This window comes from Panthera uncia (genome assembly GCF_023721935.1).
Source record: "Panthera uncia isolate 11264 chromosome A3 unlocalized genomic scaffold, Puncia_PCG_1.0 HiC_scaffold_11, whole genome shotgun sequence".
Classification (NCBI taxonomy): domain Eukaryota; kingdom Metazoa; phylum Chordata; class Mammalia; order Carnivora; family Felidae; genus Panthera; species Panthera uncia.
Window position 1 is genome coordinate 25,212,798 of NW_026057578.1, and position 18,440 is coordinate 25,231,237.

The window sequence follows — 18,440 nt, forward strand, 5'->3', positions numbered from 1 at the left end:
ATTTTTAAATATAGAAATGCATAAAGAAAACAATATCTCTATTTAGAGATAACCTCTACTAGCACTTTGGCTCATTGCTCTCTAGTCTTCGTTCTGTGCAACTGGACATACACATAGATATGGAGAATAGCCAGCTAACTTCTTTGTGGCAGGTCTCCTTGAAGGGACAGCTGAACAGTACTTTCTTGTCTGCCACACTAAGTCATTTAACCATTCTGGCAAAGATCAGACAGTTCCACAAAGTCCAAGCTGTGGGGACCTTATGCTGATCTCTCGCCAACCATCCCTAAATGCAGCCTACGTCCAGTGCTGCCTACACATTGTTTCCCTGCTATGCCCTGCCCCTCCTACCTCAGGACCTTTGTTCGAACTATTCCTGTGTTCCTGGAAAGTAGCAAATACTCCATAGATCTGTGTGAAAAGAATGAATGAATTAAGGAGCCATTCTTTGAAGCCTTGTTCTAATCTCACTCACCCTTACCAAGAAGGTATTACAGATTTCCCTGGTAGAACTTAATCTCTCTCTGGCTCCAAAGCTGGGACCATTTGTCCCCCTGTTCAGTTCCAAGTTTGAGGATTTCAGTTTCTGCTGCTAATGTGTCAGCTTTTAGGGGCTGTGTCTAAGTTCTTCTGCCTCCCTAGGCCTTACACCACATGCTTTGCATACCTCACTCATTTCGTCCTCTCCAAACCCTATGAGGGGTTGATGCTCCAACACTCACATTACTGGCAAAGAGGCTGTGCTCCAAGAAGCTGAGTGGTGTGCTTCCAGCCCTGGAAGAGCCAAGATCCACACCCAGGAGGTAGATCCTAGAGCCAAGGTCTTAATCACGACTCACTTTTATCCAGTATGTTTTCTGCCTATGGATACATGTTAGAGCCAGAAGGCCATCCTAATGTGGGTCATTTGAGAGCTCCTGGCCACCCACCAAAACATCACTGCATGCCTCCTCTTTGTAGAACATAGGCCAGGAAGCCCAGGAGAGAAGGCAGAAAGGCAGTCAGGGGTCAGGTTCTAAGGGAATCACAATGCCAGGCTTGGAACCTCCACCTTGAAGGGTTTTTTTGTTTGTTTGTTTTGAATAGACTTTTTCTGAGTACTTTTAGATTCACAGCAGATTTGAGCAGAATGTGTGGAGACTTCTGGTATACCTCCTGGTCCCTGTGCATGCACAGCCTCCATGATCAGCATCCCCCACCAGAGTGGGCTGTTGTTATGACGATGAGCCTGCACTGACACATCATTATCACTCAACGCCCACAGTTTACATTAGGGCTCGCGCTGGGGGTTGTACATTCAGTAGGTTTGGACAGATGTGTAATGATGTGTATCTACTTCTACAGTATACAGAACAGTTGCATTGCCCTAAAAATTCTCTGTGCTCTGCCAATTCATCCCTCCCTCCTTCCAAGCCCCTGACAATACTGATTTTTTTATACTGTCTCTGTAGTTTTGCCCTTTCCAGAATTTCATATAGTTGAAATCATCCAGTATGAAGCCTTTTTACTTAGTAGACTTCTTTTACTCAGTAATATGAACTTAAGTTTCCTCTGTGTCTTTTCATGACCCGATAGCTCATTCCTTTCTTTTTAAAAATTGTTTAATGTTTATTTATTTATTTATTGAGAGAGAGAGAGAGAGAGAGAGAGAGAGAGAGAGAGAGAGGAGAGCACAGGGGAGGGGCAGAGAGAGGGAGAGAGAATCCCAAGCAGGCTCCACTGTCAGTGTGGAGCCCAACTCAGGGCTTGATCTCACAAACCACGAGATCATGACCTGAGCAGAAACCAAGAGTTGGGTGCTCAAGTGACTGAGCCACCAGGAGCCCCATAGCCCATTTATTTTTAGTGCTGCATCATATTCTACTGTCTGGATATGCCACAGTCTATTTATCCATTCACCTGTTGAAGGGCATCTTGGTTCCTCCAAGCTGGGGCAATTATGAATAAATCTGCTAAAATCTCCAAGTGCAGGTTTTTGTGTGGACACATCTTTTCAATTCCTTTGGGTAAATACCAAGGGGTGTGATTGTGGCATGGTGAGGTGAGACACTCTGGAAGCTTCGATCAAGGTTGTAAAATGCAGGTCCACAGATACCATTGTCAGTACAGCTGCTCTAGTTAGCAGTTGTGTCTGTAGGCAGAGGGTCACTTGGATGGGCAAGTGCTTGCAGGACAACAGGGACAAATGTGACTTTGCCTACTGACCTTGGATATGAGATAAAGAGAATCAGAACCAAAGGTGAGGTCTAGTGCCTTCCTGCAACACTCTCTCCTTCCTAAGCTGAGGACGGTGGGATGTAGGCTCCTGAGCCATCAGCTCTGGCCCCAGAGCCTAGTCTGGGGGGCCCAGGATAGCAAAGGCTCAGCATGATTAAGTTGCAGGATGGACTTCCCTAGCTGTACCTCTCTCATGGGCACCTCCTCCCTGGAAGCCACCCTCTCTCTCTGTCCACAGCCCAGCTCTCCACCCCAACAGCTCCTGCCCTGGGTGGGACCTGGACCAGCCATGGCCTTTGCCTCCTTTCAACCCACCCAACATATCACCTGTTAGAGGAAACTTCCTGAAACTGATTGCTGAGATTGTCTCTCTCCTGTCTGGAAACTTTCCATGGCTTCCTAGTAACTAGCCCAGTGGTTCTCAAAGTGTAGTCTGGGGGCCCCCAACAAACTTCCAGGAGGTCTGCGAGGTCCAAAAAATTTTTGAATTAATATGAAGACATTATTTGCCTCTTCTCTCTCATTTATCTCACAAGTGTAGAGCAGATTTTTCTGAGAACTCCATGACATGTGATATTGGAACTGACTGGAGGCAGAGCAGATGCGAGGATCCAGCTGTCTTCTGTTAAGCCAGTCGTTATGGAGATTTTTAAAAAAATGTTTATTTATTTGTGTGTGTGTGTGTGTGTGTGTGTGTGTGAGAGAGAGAGAGAGAGAGAGAGAGAGGAGACCAAGAGAGGGGAGGGGCAGAGAGAGAGAAAAAGAGAATCCCAAGCAGGCTCCATGCTGTCAGCACAGAGCCCCATGCAGGGCTTGAACTCCTGAACGGTGAGGTCATGACCTGAGCCAAAATCAAGAGTTGAATCCTTAACTGATTAGTCACCCAGGCGCCCCGCGAGATTAAAAAAAAAGAAAGAAAGAAAGAAAGTAAAACAGCCACTCCTCTCACTTTTGATGTTTTCTGGAACATGGGGTTATTTTTCATAAAATATGTCATTTTGTTAAAATGAGATGCCCGTCAGCCCCAGGCTGGGCCAGAAGCCCCTCCTCCGGGTCTTTCTCTCAACCCCACCTCCCAGGGGGGCTATGAACCTGAGTCCTGCCCTCTTCACTCCCAGCCCCTGCCGTGGACTTGGAGCTTTGCAGGATCCCCTCGAGGCTGCTGTGCTCAGGGGCAGGGGGTCCTGTTTCTGTCACCAGGCACAGAGCCTGGCTTAGCTAGGTGCTCAACAAAACTCTTCCTTTTGGAAAATCCATGTTATTTCTTGAACAAACATTAACACAGAAGTGAGTCACCCCAACAAATGAAATTTGTCAAATTTCAGCATCCCCGTTCAGTTCCCCCACCCAGTCCCAGTTTCTTGCATCATTGTGACACCAGCTCAGCACAGTTCTCAGAGCTGTATTTTCATTCAGCTGTAAAACACAGTATTTCCCCAAATTAAAAAAAAAAAGTTGAGAAAATAATCTTTTGAGTTGATGGAATAATTGCCTCTCCTAACTTGGGACCTTCAGCTCTTCCAGGGCGATGAAGTTTATTCCACTCCCAAAGAACAAATATTTAAAATAAAAGTGTCTATCTGCTGGCAAATATACGGTGAAATGTATATACTCCCTCATCCTAGTGTAAATAGAAAGATCCGGGTTGGTAAGTTCTATGATGTGTTCCTGGCATCCTAAAATGTTCCAAGGCATAAAGTAAATAATTTTGATCCTGAGATGTTATCCTGAAGGGATGGTGCAAACATTGGAAAGATCCAGCATTTATTTAACTGAATTAAACCTTTAAAAGAGCCTGCGCGACAGTTTTGCTCTCTGTTTTCTGGCTGATTCGGGGTCCAATCAGGTCTTGCCTTCTTTCTTCCCATATATTCCCTCAGGCCAGTTCTTCCCTCTCCTCCTCCGTATGGCCTCTTTGTCCCCAAAGCCTCCTTCATGAGGTGTCACCGTCTCCAGGAAGCCCTCACCCCTCTTTGAGGTCTGAGCCAGAGCTGGTAGCAGGGGCGCCAGGCTGACAACAGAGCCCTCATCACTTCTGCACCCTCTTTTCTTTCACCTCCATTGCCCACATTAGTCACCAGTGGGGCCGAGTGGCCTTGGCCCCACCCACCCCATGTTCTGGCTTCAATTACCTAGGAGCCCCGCATTTGGTCCTAGTCCATCACTTATGTCCTCAAGTCCCAGGTATCTGGCCCTGATTGACAGAAAATGATGACAAGTCTCCTATACCCCCAGTTCTGGCTTGCTAGAAATTTCCTGTGCACCTACCCACTCAGGTGTCCTGGAGATGGTGTCTGATTGTATACAGACAGAAGAGATTCATTCATTCATTCATTCACTCACTCATTCAACATTTGTTAGTGCTTGTACTGTATCTGGTCCTTTTCTGGACGCTGGGGCTGTTGAGAGGAGCGAGGTACCTGCCCTCAAGGAGCTCACGGGCTCATGGGGGCATATTGATGAATAGGAAAGGTGAAAACCGGGGCGCCTGGCAGCTCAGTGGGTTAAGCATCCGACTTCAGCTCAGGTCATGATCTCGAGGCTCGCTGGTTGGCGGCCCCCATCGGGTGGAGCCTGCTTCAGATCTTTTGTTCCCCTCTCTTTGCCCCTCTCCCTCTCTCAAAAATAAATATTAAAAAAAAAAAGAAGGGAAAAACCATACTAACCAGAGTTGACACTCTTTCTTCCTTTTTTTTAATGTTTATTTATTTTTGAGAGAGAGAGAGAGGGAGGGGGAGCAGGGGAGGGGCAAAGAGAGAAGACAGAGGATCCAAAGTGGGTTTGAGGCTGACAGCAGAAAGCCCCATGTGGGACTCAAACTCATGAATCATAAAATCATGACCTGAGCCAAAGTCGGACACTTAAACGACTGAGCCACCCAAGCGCCCCTGAGCAAAGTTTTAAGGCTGAGCAGGATTTAGCCAGCTGGGGAGGGAGGAGGAATGGTATCCCCAGTAGACATAACAGCATGGACAAAGGCTTGGCACTGACTCCAGTTGGTTACTGCCCAAAGAAGCCCTGAATTTTGAGACCTCCTTTGTGTATTTTTTGTGGGAGGAGGGGTTGTCACAAAACAGCGAGAAAGGAAAACTCACCCTTCTTCCCCTGCCAGAAGGGAAGCACCGGCTCTGGAGGAGGGTGACTTTGGATTAAATCCAGCTTTGCCCCTGACCAGCTGTGTGGCCTTGGGCAAGTCACTTCACCTCTCTGAGCCTTACTTAGTTGCCACATCTTCCCCCAAGACCCATTCACTGCATCCCTCAGAAAAAAACGGAATTCAGTGAGATAATGTGCATAAAGGTTTAATACAGGAATTCTCAACACTATTGACATTTTGGCCTGGATGATTCTTTTTTGTGAGAGGCTGTCCTGTGTATTGTAGAATGCTAAGTGACAATCCCCGGCCTCTACTCACGACATGCCAGTAGCATCTGCAACAATATGTGACAATTAAAATGTCTCCAGACATTGCCAATGCCCCTGGGGGGCAAAGAATCACCAGTCTAATACAGCGCCTGGCATGTGGTAGGGACTCCATAAATGTTTATTCTCTTTCGCATTCAAGTCTGGAGGGAGCACTAACTTTTGTCCTGTTGGAACAGGAAGGGCCTTTAGGGATCTCTGTGCAAATAAGAAAACAGGGCTCAGAGAGAAGTTAGCAGGCTAATGTCACACAGCACGTTATTGGCAGAAGGAGGCAGGTGGAATAGAGACAAAGTAGCCTTGACAAGGAGACCCCAAAACACACTGGTTTAAATAAGCTAGCTCATTCTTTTACTGCCATGGAGCCCAGAGGTGGGTGGTCAGGGGCTTTAGGAGCAGCTCTGCTGGCTCAGTACACAGCTTCCACCTCTAGGTCTCAGGCAGTTCTGCTCATTCCCATTTCTAACTTGATAGAAGGAAGAAAGTAGAGGGACCCCCCCTTCTTCTTTTTTTTTTTTAAAGCTCAGTTCCCAATGTGGGACTTGAACTCACAACCCAAGATCATGAGTCACATGCTCCACACACTGAGCCAGCCAGCCAGGAACTCCTTCCTTTCAAACACATCATTTCTGCTGATATGCCATTGGTCAGACTTTAATCGCATGGCTACTGCAAGGGAGGCTGGGAAATGTAGTCTCTGGCTGGGGACGATGGGCCCAGTTAAAATCTGGGGAGGGGAGAGAATGACCACTGGGAGACCATTGGCAGTGTTGTGATAAAGACGGGGTGAAAACCCAAGATCTCCCAGGACCATGGTTTTCTCTACCACATCAGGGCTGTTAGCAGTCAATCAACAAACACTAGGGTGGTTGTGATAGCAATTTCAGCGTGTAGAGGGGACGCAATAGCTATCAGGCCCTAGTTAAACACTTCCCATCCTCGCAACAGCCTAGTGACCGAGGTTTTACTGTTAATTCCCTACAGGGGAGAAACTCCATATTCTGAGAGGCTAAGTAAATTACCCAAGATTTCAGACCTAGAAAGTGGCAGGGGCCATCTTGAGCTCAGATGTGCCTAACTCCCTGGCCCTCGCCCTGTGCCCAGCAGCCCCTTGGCACATCTGAACTGAGATCCTCACGGGATCACTCAGGAGAGCTGGTCTGAGGCCCCTCCAGGCCACTCCAGGGACTCAAGAGTCCCTTGAGGTGACTGGACCCCATGAGGCGGTCCCTTTTGGATGGGGTGGCATCCTCCTCCCTGCAGGGCAAAGGGGAAACTGAGGCCTGCATGTAGGGAGGAAGAGCAGCCTCGAGAGGCTCTCATGTGTCCAGGGCAGAAGAAAGCAGTGCCTGCTGGGGGCCGAGGAGGCAGCCAAAGTGCCTGGGTGATGGGATGTCACTTCTCTGAGCAAAGGCTCTCATAGTTGTGTGTTCAAATCCAGATTTGCCACTTGCTTACTGTGTGACCTTGATGAGTCACTTTCCCTCTGTGAGCCTTAGTTTCCTCATGTGTCAAATGGGGACGAGAACAGTGTTTCCTGGCTGTTGTTAAGAATTGGTGAGGTCACATGTGGCCAGCAAAGGCAGCTCCCCAGGATGGCAGTGGTGGTAACATAAGCAGAGCGATGCTGACTCAACCATGGCCTGGCACAGCCTGGGGTGAGCTGAGCTCTGGAGTGTGGAAGAAGGGACCTCGGCTGGAGACAGCAGCTGGTCTCCAAGGGACCCTTGGCTTCACCAGGCTGGCTGGGCCTCTGTGCAGCCTGGCAGGTGGGCGCACAGACAGGCTCTCAGGCTGGCAGTTGGAGGGGAGATGAGCCCTGGAGTCTGGGGACCATGGGTATTCTCAGGGGTTGCTTGAATTGATCTCAGCTCCAGCCCTTCAGGGGGCACGGAGGGGCAGGCTGGGATGTGGCCTAGGCCCCTGACCCTACGTCATTCTTCTCTGTACTCCTGAGCCCATGGATCAGATGTCCCTGGTCCTCCACAAGGCCTCTCAGAGTCCCTGGAGGGCAGGGGACGAAAGCACTAGGTGGGGTCACCCAGAATGTGACTGTCCCATTCCCACTGCCTGCCTGGTCCACAGTAGGGACTCATTAAATACCTGCCGAGCGTGTGAATGGATGAATCAAGGGGTCTGCCACTGCCACCGACTGGCTGTGTGGCCCTGGGTCAGTCTCTTGCCCTCTCTGTGCCTTGTGAAACAAGATGGATAGTCCCAAATATCCCTTCCAGATCCCACCCAGGTCTCTACCGCCCCAGTCGCCCCCTCCCCATCCCAATGGAGGGAATAAAAGGAGCCACACAGGAGGGTGCAGAAATTGTTTTTTTATTGCAGGGGGTGGAGGGCGGTGAGCACAGAGGCTGCTATCCCAACCATGAGGAGAAGGATCTGCGAGGGCTCCTTCTGGCTGCACTTAAGCTGTCACTCTGGTTGGATGGTGGCTGTACCTTTACCAGATGGAGATGCTACGTGGGGCACAGTCAAGCCACTGGGAACTGAGCTGGAATGAGACCGCAAGGGCTTAGGGCACTGACCGCAGTGGGGTTGTTGTGGATCCCTGTCAGCCACCAGACCCTGCTGCCTGAACTCTTTCCCACAATATCCTACAGAGTCTCACATCTTGGAGAAGGGACTGGCACCTGTGGTTTGGGGTTTGTCTCTGGCACCTGACACGGACCTATCCTCCTCCCCTCACCCTTCTCTCCCCTCACCTTAGGAGCAATGGCAGATGTGAAAAGACTGATCAGAGGCCAAGACTAGAGCCAGGGTTCAGGGCTCGGTATATGACCAGGATCGTGGATCAGTCTGAGATCAAGGTCAGGGCTCAGTCTGTGACTAGGATCCAGGCTCATTCTGGGTGTCAGAATAAGGCTCAAGGTGCAGAGTGTGACCAGGTCAGGGTTCAGGCTGGGGCCAGGGTCACAGCTCAGTCTATGACCAAAATTAGGGCTCAGCCTGCTGCTAAAAAGAGAGAAGCCAAGCCTTGCTTTGGCTTCACCACAGGTGCCTGTGGAGGGGCCTCATCCCCTGAATGGGGCACAGAGCCACCCCTTACCTTTGGTTGGGCATCACAGCAGCCCTCCTCATGCCCCTCTTCAGGCAGCAGCTTGCGGTTTGCTGTCCTTTGGAAGTTTATCTGAAGGGACAAAATAAATAGCAGGCCTCATTCTCCAATAGAAACCAGACCCCAATGGCTGCTGCTCTCCAGCGGGTCAGTCTGACAGCCATGGGACCTCAGGCATGTCAGTCCACTTCTCTGAGCTTCAGTTTGTTCATCTGTAAAATGGGTATAATGACAGCACCCACCCCACAGGGTTGTTGCAAGGCTCCAACGGGATGGTGTATGCAGAGTGTAGAGAGATTGCCCAAGGAACTGACCTGTGGCTGTTTCCATAGAAGGGCCACCTCCAGGACACTGATACCTTCACCTACCCACTTCTACTGCTCGGCAACCCCAGCCACACCTGGAGACCCAGAGAACAAAGAAAGCCGCTCCCCCACCCCCCAAGGCTGGAGGAGAAGCCACGGCTTTTCACAAGGAGGGAAAGAGGCCAGCTTTTCCTCTGAATCCACTCATCAGCCTCCGGTGTTTACAATCTTCGTTCACCCGGGAGGAAACCCAGGCTCAGAGAGGCAGACCCACTTGAACAAGGCCCCATAGCTGCTAAATATCAGAGCCAGGATTTGAACCCAGATATGGCCGCTCTTCTTTCTCACATCTCATAGGCAGGTTCTGTGGGTTTAAAGAGGGATGATAGAGAGCTCTCAGAGGCCCACAGAACCCCCTCAGTTCTGCAAAGACTCCATCCAGCCACACTCCCCCAGCTTGCTCAGACGTTGGGTCCTCCTGCTTCTCCAGGGTCCCCTGGCCAGACCTACCGTGGGGTGGGTGCAGGGTTCATGCTTAACCTTAGAAGGCTGCAGAGGGAAAAGCTCCCCCCCTGCCACCGTCCCCAGGCTGTGACTTACCAATGATGTCATGTAAAATATGTTCATCCACCGTGGAGACCAAGAGGTGGATCAATGGGCACACCTGTGGGGCGGGAGGGGGGGGGGGCGGGCGGAGAAACAGGGCAGAAGGGAAGGAGGGAGGGGGAGGAGGGCCAGGAACAGGAAGGAGGACAAATCATTATCAGCTGGGGAGAAACTGCCAGCTGCCCAGGAGTATCTCAGAACCTTTGATACTTAGGATTCTAGAACAACAGAAACTTAGAAGTCTAAAACTAGAGAACAATAGGATGTTAGAATTCTAAAACCTTAGAACATTGGAACCCTAGAACCTTGAGAATCTAGAATGTTCACATCCCAGAACCCTACACTCTTGGAAATCTTGAACCTTGGCACCCTGGAATTTTAAGGAATCAAATGGGGCCCTGGGAACCATAGAGCAGATTTTCTCACCATTCTGTGTGTACAATCCCCTGAGGATCTCACTAAAATGCAAATTCTGACTCAGCACGTCTGGGGTGATGATGGGGCAGGGGGGCGGGCTGAGAGCCTGCATTTCTAGTAAGCTCCCTGGTGAGGGTCCATGCTGCTGGTCAGAGGACCACATTTTGAGTAGTGAGGCTCCCGTTCAGTGAATCACAGAGCCACGTGGAGGATTTTTCTTTCACAAACCCAGATTCCCAGCCCCCTTCCAGAATGACTGATTCAGAATCTCTGGAACTTTGTGTGTACATATGTGTGTACGTATGAAAATGATGAAAATACCTATTTTTACAGGTTGGTGTTTATTGCTTTAATTAATTATCTAAGTGATATTAATTTCTAATTATGGTGGAGATATAGTTTTCTTTTAAGATAAATGTATTTAAATAAGTTTAAGTAAAATTGCATTGTTTAAAGGAACACATTAGCTAAAAAGGCCAGGTAGATATGGCCAGTGGCTCAAGTTTGGGACCCAATGATTTCAGCTACTGTCAGGCCCTGCTCCTCTCTCCTGCTCCCCAGGCTGAATAAAGGGGTGCAGGTTCCAGCTGACAGCCCAAGGAGAAGTTTGCACCTTGGAAAAAAAGGTGCCAGAGAATACGATCAGGCCTGTGAATGGTACACCTGCCTCCCTTCTCCCCCCCGCCCCCCTCATGTCTCTGGGCCCCCAGGAGTGGAGGACTCACATCCTTCTCTATTAGGTGGGACACAGTCTTTTCCAGGATGGTGGTCATGGAGTTCAGGATCTTGTTGATCAGTTGACTGTGGCTGGAAAAGAGAGGCAACTGATAAAGCCAGGCAAGTGGGGAGAACTGCCACATAGCAGCGGGGAGGAGGGTGGGAGATGATGTAGCACCTTGAAGTCACATAGACCCAGGGACACTGTGACGCCTTTCTAACCACAGAGTGCTGTTCAGGGGCACCCCACGTCTGACCAGAGGCTCACCTCAACCTGTGAGAGTCTCCTCACAACCTTAAGACTTCATTGATTCATTTATTCATTCAACACATATTTACAGATCACCACCTACATGCCAGGCACTAAGCTGGGCTGGGGCCACGGGGAGGAGCAAAACACAAGCACTATGCCTCCTGGTACCTAAGCATGAAACAAGTCTTGCTAACTCTGGCTCCTTCCCACCTTCAGCTCTCAGCATGCCCGACACCTCCTCCGAGCAGCCTTCCCTGACTGCTCGCCTAAGAGAGTGCTTTGCATCAGACCGCTATGTGTCTGACATTATAATCTGACGTTTTCTTTGAGGGCTCTTTACAGATGGACTGGAAGCTTGTCTACCTGCCTTTCCCTCAGGACAATAAACTCCAGGAAAACAGGGTCCTTGTCTGTTGTCATCAAAAATTCTCCAGAGTTCAGAGCCTATCTGGGACATAGCAGATGTTCAAGCATTTTTGGCTAAAAGAAGCAATGAAGTAAATATAGAATTAAATATATAAGGACAACTTGGGACAAGTACTCCGAAGAGCTAGAGTAGACTATTTCGAGGGAGAATAGAAGGAAACTTTTTTAAATCTTTTTTTTAAGTTTATTGATTTATTTTGAGAGATAGAGAGCGAGAGCATGTGTGCAAGCAGGGGAGGGGCAAAGAGAGAGGGAGAGAGAGAATCCCAAGCAGGCTCAGCACTGTCAGCACAGAGCTCGATGTGGGGCTTGAACTCACAAACCATGAGATCATGACCTGAGCTGAAATCAAGAGTCAGACGCTTAACCAACTAAGCCACCCAGGTGCCCCAGGAGGAAGCATTGCTAGAACCTGAAGGTTAAGAAGAACATGGAGGTGGAGGGGCAAGGTGTTCTAGGAGGCCGGAACAAGGACAGGTCTAGAGGTGGGAGAGAGCTTCTCTGAGCCCAGAGTAAGGGCCAGGGTGCCTGGAATGCAGTGAGTGATGGCAAGAGTGCAGTGATCTGAGGGTGGGGCCAGCTCATACTGAGCCCAGACAGCTGTGGGGAGCACTTGGGGTGAGCAGGCTGGGGGCAGTAGAGAGGAATGCCATTTCACAGATGTGGACACTGAGACCCAGAGTGACAGGATGAATTCCCTGGGACCTGCAGACAAGGCCGTATCCAGCAGGGCTCAGGTCTGTCACTTTGTATCCCAGCCTTCCCAAATAACATCAGGCAGGAGAGCCTTTCTTTGGTTTGGGCGGGGGGAGGGAACTTCAGGCAACCTGCGGTCATATCCCTCAAGAGGGGTATGGTAGAGTGACCTCTGCTCATAGCCCTCACGGCTGAGAGCTGAGAAGCCAGCCTTGTTTCCTCCCAAAGCCAACCTGCCCCAGCCCTCAGCTTCCAGCCTTTCCTCCTCCATGAGCCACCTCCAGGGTCACCCTTCCTCTCCCAATCCTCTTTCCCCACCAAACGTGCCCTTTCAAGCACAGTTTAAGGCACAGGTTTTGTGGATTAACAGGGATCGATGATTTTAATGGAGAGGATTGAGTTTTCAAGATCTCATTTTGGGAATTTTCCAGTGGGTGGAGGCCTCTCTGGGGGCAATCGGAAATTAGAGCCCATGGTAAGCACTGACTTCTCTTCTCCCCCCACCCCCGCATGGAGGCAAGAAGGTGAATACAGTTTGTTGTTGTTGTTATTACGGGATATAACATAATGATAGAGGGGTCCATTTTTCAAGAAAAAGTAACAATCCTAAATGTGCACATGCACAAAACAACAGAGCTTCAAAAAGCAGGAAGCAGAATCCTGGCAGCACCGTAAGGTGGAACGAACAGATTCGTGCTCAGAGGTCAACACTCTGGTCTCGGTAACGGAGAGAACAAGGAGACAGAGTCCGCATGGGTATTATGATCCCTGAGAGCTTAGTGTGTGCCAGGCTGGGTGCCAAACACTTGTGTCTTTCCATCTGGTCGGCTCAGCAACTGAGGAGCAGGCATTATTATCACCTTCACTGAAGGGAAAACTGAGGCTCGGAGGGGCTAAGTTGGTCACAACGTTACAAGCTGGTAGCAGAGCCGGTATTTGAACCAAGGTGTGTCTGACTCCAGAGCCGAAACTCCTTTTCGCCACATGGTGCTGCCTCGTGGGTATAGGAATAGGGCTGAGATTAGGGGTCCTCAACTCCCCTGAGAGCCCAGCTCTGCTGAGGTGGAACAAGGGCCTTACCCGTCCAGCAAGGTGATGGAGATGCTGTCTGAGTCACTGAGGCATTCTCCCACGACCACTTTGGGGATGCCAGTCTGGGCATCGGTTTCAAGTCTGAGGCTAGTCAGGAGGTCCAAAGAAACCTTCAGGTTGACCTTCTTGCCAAGGAGAGGCCTGTAGGAAATAAGATTCCCAGTGAATGCAAGTCGAGAAGGCCTGCTAAGCTTCCTCCACTGGGTACACACTACCCAGATGTCTATGGCTGATGTCAGTGTCATCTATATTCCTTATGAGACTGACATATTTATGTTAGGGGCGTCTTTGCCTAGCCACGTGGATATGGCTCATACGACATTTTTATATAGCACCACTGTAATAATTAAAATAATAACAATAGTTAACAGTTATCGAGGGCAAATTATATGCCAGGCATTTCTAAAATGCCTGGATTAATCCATGTCATTATACAAACACCATGAGGGAAAAGCACTATTATCTCTATTTTCAAAATGGGGAAATACTGGTACAGGCTAAGCCACCATCCCAAGATCTCATTGCCAATGAATGATGGAGCCCCCGTGCCCTCCATTTATCTGCTTCCACACATGCTCATTCTCCTAGCTATCTTTCTTAAAGTCATTAATATACCTTAAAATTGTATTTGTCACACACGTCCTTCATTATATACTGTACAATACTATATGCATTAGGCACAGTGGTCCCTGCTATTCAAAGAGAGTCTCAAGAGAGCAGATAATGCTGGAGGAAATTTTGCCAAAGAGTTGTGAATGCTCATGTTTTCTCAATTTTTCAAATTTTACAATTAGATTGTAAAATTCACAAATTTTACAATCGTACAAATGTTACGATTTCAGAAATATTTAATGGAAGGTTCTTTTTTTAAATTTTTTTTTTTAACGTTTATTTATTTTTGGGACAGAGAGAGACAGAGCATGAATGGGGGAAGGGGCAGAGAGAGAGGGAGACACAGAATCGGAAACAGGCTCCAGGCTCTGAGCCATCAGCCCAGAGCCTGACGCGGGGCTCGAACTCATGACCTGAGCTGAAGTCGGACGCTTAACCGACTGAGCCACCCAGGCGCCCCTGGAAGGTTCTTTTATTATTTATTTATTTATTTATTTATTTAAAAAAAAATTTTTTTTTTAACATTTATTTATTTTTGAGACAGAGAGAGACAGAGCATGAATGGGGGAGGGTCAGAGAGAGAGAGGGAGACACAGAATCTGAAACAGGCTCCAGGCTCTGAGCTGTCAGCACAGAGCCCGACGCGGGGCCTGAACTCACGAACCGCGAGATCATGACCTGAGCCGAAGTTGGACGCTTAACCGACTGAGCCACCCAGGCGTCCCTGGAAGGTTCTTTTAAAAGAGACTTGGTGATGGCCAAAGTTCATCAGAACATTTTAAGGGCTCAGATCTTAGAGCTGGAAAGGCCCCCTCATTTACAGATTGGGAGACTGAGGCCCAAGGCCACATAGCAGCATGGAAAAGTGCCTGGTTCCAATTTGGGAATCCCCTGGCCATGCTGCACTGCCACTCCCCAATCCCAGATTCGAATGCATACTCACAGAGCCAGGGTGACATTAGCGGTGACGGGGACCCTTATGTTAATGCCTTCGCCATCAGGAGTCAGTTCAATTCTGATATTCAGGATGCGGGAGTTAAGGATGTTCAAGCTGTGCAAAAAACCACGGTTTGCCTTTGTTATTCCTCGTGACAGCCATGCTTCCCTGACGCCAGCATCACGCTGAGCATTTGGGCCTCACCACTCCTGCCTTCTTTGGCCTTCACGGTCGCCCTGCTCGGAAGTTTGATCCTCTCCGTGTTGGGGCGTAGCAAAAACGGGCACTCAGACAGATGTCATTTCCCCCACAGGTTCCGGGGGGCAATAAGTGTCAGCATCAGAACTTGAACCCAGAACCGTCTGACTCCAAAACTCTATGTGTGGAGCCAGCTATGTGGTATGAATTCCAGTTTTCTCTCTCCTGAGGGGATCCAGACTTTTACCCTCAGCTATATTTGGAGAAGAAAGGTCTTATTCCTTGGAAGAGGGACTTCAGGCACCAGCAAGCAGGTGGGGGTGAGGATTAAAGGGACCTTCACCGGGATCCCGAAATTACAGAATGTGGAAGCCCCAACCCATGAGCTGCTCGGACTGGCCCCGCGGCCCTGCTTCTAATTTGCCCAAGCCCTGATGAACCTGGCCTCAGACGGCCTCAGCTCTATGAGGAGGAGCAAGGTTTATCCACCTTTCTGTCTTTGATCTTAAACTCACCTCCCCAAAGATGTGTGTTCCCTTTTCCTGAAGCAAAGCTCTCCACCTTGAAGCATCAACTCACCTCAAAGTCCCGTCCTTAAGTGAGAGGACCTTCGAAAGAGCATTATTCACCAACTTCTCAGCTTCCTGCAGCTTCTGCTTGGCCAGCTGCCAAACCTTGGAATCCTGAAGCACCACCACGTCAGCCTTCAATTTCTGAAGGATAGCTGACAAAAACAATTGCCATTGAGAGTTGTGTGCCATTTATGGAGCAGTGACCATGTACGAGGCGCTAGGTAAGACCATTTGCCTATGTTATTTTATTTACTCTTCCTAACAACCCAAATGAGGTAGATATTGTTATTATCTGCATTTTCAGATGAGGAAATAAAGGACCGAAAGGTTAAGAAATGTGCTTAAAGTCGTGTGGCTGGGGAGCCTTTGTTCCTTCCGTGCTGCCTTCATTCTAATACATACTCATCATTCGTACCCAGAGCAATCGATCAACGAACGAGGCAATTGATATCGATTGTACACCAGCTTCTAGTTGAGGTGGGGGGGGGTGGTCTATTGCTCTGAATGAGATGTTCACACGTTTCAGAAACTGGGTCAAACAAAATGAAGAGAATAAACTAAGAAATGGAAAATCCAGAATCAAGGGAAAGTATGGCTCCAACTCATAAAAGTGGCAAATGGGAGTTCGAGGATGAGAGCTTGGCAGCAGGCATTTAGAGGCATTCGTAAAGGGGTGCCTGCGTGCCTCAGTTGGTTAAGGGTCCATCTCTTGTTTTCGGCTCAGAGCATTATCTCACAATTTGTGAGATCGAGCCCCAAGTTGGGCTCTGCACAGAGCCTGCTTGGGATTCTCTCTCTCTCCCTCTCTCTCTGCCCCTCCCCGGCTCCCACTCTCCCTCTCTCTCTGAAAGTAAATAGATAAACATTTACAAAACAACAAAAACAAAAAGAAATCAGAATTTAAAAAGGAGACAAAATTAAATAAATATAAAGCTAGGTAGCTTTAAAGCTACCTAGGCTTAGGGGTGCCTGGGTGGCTCAGTTGGTTAGGCATCTGACTCTTGGTTTTGTCTCGGGTCATGATCTTGCAGTTTGTGGGATCAAGCTCCATTTTGGAGCTGTTAGCATTGCTGTTAGCCCGGAGCCTGTTTGGGATTCTCTCCCTCCTCTCTCTCTGCCCCTTTTCCCCTCCCCACTCAAACGTGTGTGTGTGTGTGCGTGTGTGTGTGTGTGTGTGTGTGCTCTCTCTCTCAAAATAAATAAAGAAACTTAAAAAAAAAGCTACCTAGGCTGAGGGCTTAAGTATGGCTAATTTCCAATGAACTAATACAAATTAATAAGAACATTGAACAATGTAGCAGAAGAATAGGCTATGAATATGAACAAAATGTGCTAAAATATGTAAACAGCTAATGAAATATGGAAAAAATGAGTGGATTCTTTCATAATTGGAGAAATGCAAAGTGAAATGAGTCATAATCTTTTGTCTATGACATTAGCAAAACACTTAAGTGGCCCATACTAGTGCTGCCAAGGGTGGGGGAGGGGAAGGCGCTCTCCCAAGACTAACGGAGAGAATGTTAATGTAAGGGATTATTTGTCAACAACGACTGTAATTTAAAATATGCATACCTTTTTTATTTAAAAATTTTTTTTTAACATTTATTTATTTTTGAGAGAGAGAGACAGAGCATGAATGGGGGGAGGGTCAGAGAGAGAGGGAGACACAGAATCGGAAGCAGGCTCCAGTCTCCGAGCTGTCAGCACAGAGCCCGACGTGGGGCTCGAACTCGTGAACTGCGAGATCATGACCTGAGCCAAAGTCGGACGCTTAACCGACTAAGCCACCCAGGCGCCCCTAAAATGTGCATACCTTTTGAACTTTTGAAATCTCACTTTTAGGAATTTATCCGACGCGTATATTAGGAAAAGTTTGCCATGATATAGTGTGTAAAGGGATATTCATTTGAGCATTGCTTATTCCTAGAAAAATAAGTGAATGAACTAGAACTGAAGAGCCACCTTTCTCAGCAAACCACTCATAAAGAGCATCCCCTGGTGGCAGCCTCTGGTAATGCGGGCATAGAATTTAGGCCAATCATCTTGATAACTCACATTCAACTGTATTGTCAATGGTCTCAAGTCCTTTCTCAACAGCAGGTTTCAGCTTGTCCACAACATTATTCAGGTCATTGCTAAGGTCTCCAAGAAGAGATGCCGAGGTCCCAGTGAGCAGGCCGCACAAGAGAACAAGTTTCCAAAGCTGAAGCATCTTGTCTTAACACTTTGACACCAGGAGGAACAAGAGTGAGAATTACCCACAGAGAAAAGGATCATCTTTGATAAGCACCTGTTACTCTTACACTTAACATTCCTTTAAGGTAGATGTGGTCATCTGCCGTTTTACAGATGGGCAACCCAGATCAGAAAGCTAGAGCAACTTGCCCAGAAACACACAGCCAGTGAGTGGAGGAGCTGGAATTTGGCAAGTCACACTTAGTTCCAAGTCTATGCTCTTTACACAAAGGTCCTTGGCACATGCTAGCTCCTCTGCCTCCTTGTCTTTGCAATTTTACCTAAGTTATTTCCTACTGACTCTCCAGCTTCAATAAGACATCACGCCCACTGTGAAGCCCACTCTGGCCCCTTCCCAGTGTCAAGGTTAGGGGGCACCCCCCCCACACACACACCATCTTGCTGTCTTCATCCTCTGATCAGAGTTCTGGATGTCAATAATAATGCTACACTCAAAATATTAGCTAATCCAAGTGGCCCCATCCTTCTGTCTCTTGCCCCCCAAACATTCTGAAGATCGCCACGTGGGGTGCCATCGGGAGAAAGCCCACCACTCACAGGTTTGGAGGAGGATGTCTGCAAATCCTTGCTCCTCTGCACAGTCTCCTGGGATCTGCTAGGGGCTGGTGGCCTTTATGTGGTGGTGACAGGATGGGAGGCTGTGCAC

General features: G+C 48.5%; 1 protein-coding gene and 1 long non-coding RNA gene across 2 annotated transcripts; both read right to left on the reverse strand.

Moving 5' to 3' along the window:
- Window positions 1–7,952: 7,952 nt before the first annotated feature.
- On the reverse strand, window positions 7,953–9,831 carry LOC125936118 (uncharacterized). The gene is made up of 3 exons (XR_007461934.1): window positions 9,613–9,831; window positions 8,699–8,779; window positions 7,953–8,143 (listed from the first exon to the last, which is right to left on the reverse strand). It is a non-coding gene; the product is annotated as an uncharacterized LOC125936118 (long non-coding RNA).
- Window positions 9,832–10,555: 724 nt separating this feature from the next.
- Window positions 10,556–17,750, reverse strand: BPIFA2 (BPI fold containing family A member 2). The gene is made up of 6 exons (XM_049649811.1): window positions 17,594–17,750; window positions 15,546–15,690; window positions 14,775–14,882; window positions 13,208–13,360; window positions 10,761–10,842; window positions 10,556–10,648 (listed from the first exon to the last, which is right to left on the reverse strand). The coding sequence occupies exons 1-6, from the start codon at window positions 17,748–17,750 to the stop codon at window positions 10,556–10,558; spliced, it is 738 nt and encodes a 245-aa protein (XP_049505768.1).
- Window positions 17,751–18,440: the final 690 nt, after the last annotated feature.

Excerpts from the sequence above, each read along its gene's own strand:
- BPIFA2 (XM_049649811.1), bottom strand. The coding sequence starts at position 17,750 with ATGCTTCAGCTTTGGAAACTTGTTCTCTTGTGCGGCCTGCTCACTGGG. Across the intron at positions 15,691-17,593 it reads CATTGACAATACAGTTGAAT|CTATCCTTCAGAAATTGAAG; the intron begins GTGAGTTATCAA and ends TGTTTTTGTCAG. Across the intron at positions 13,361-14,774 it reads GCTAATGTCACCCTGGCTCT|GCCTCTCCTTGGCAAGAAGG; the intron begins GTGAGTATGCAT and ends TATTTCCTACAG.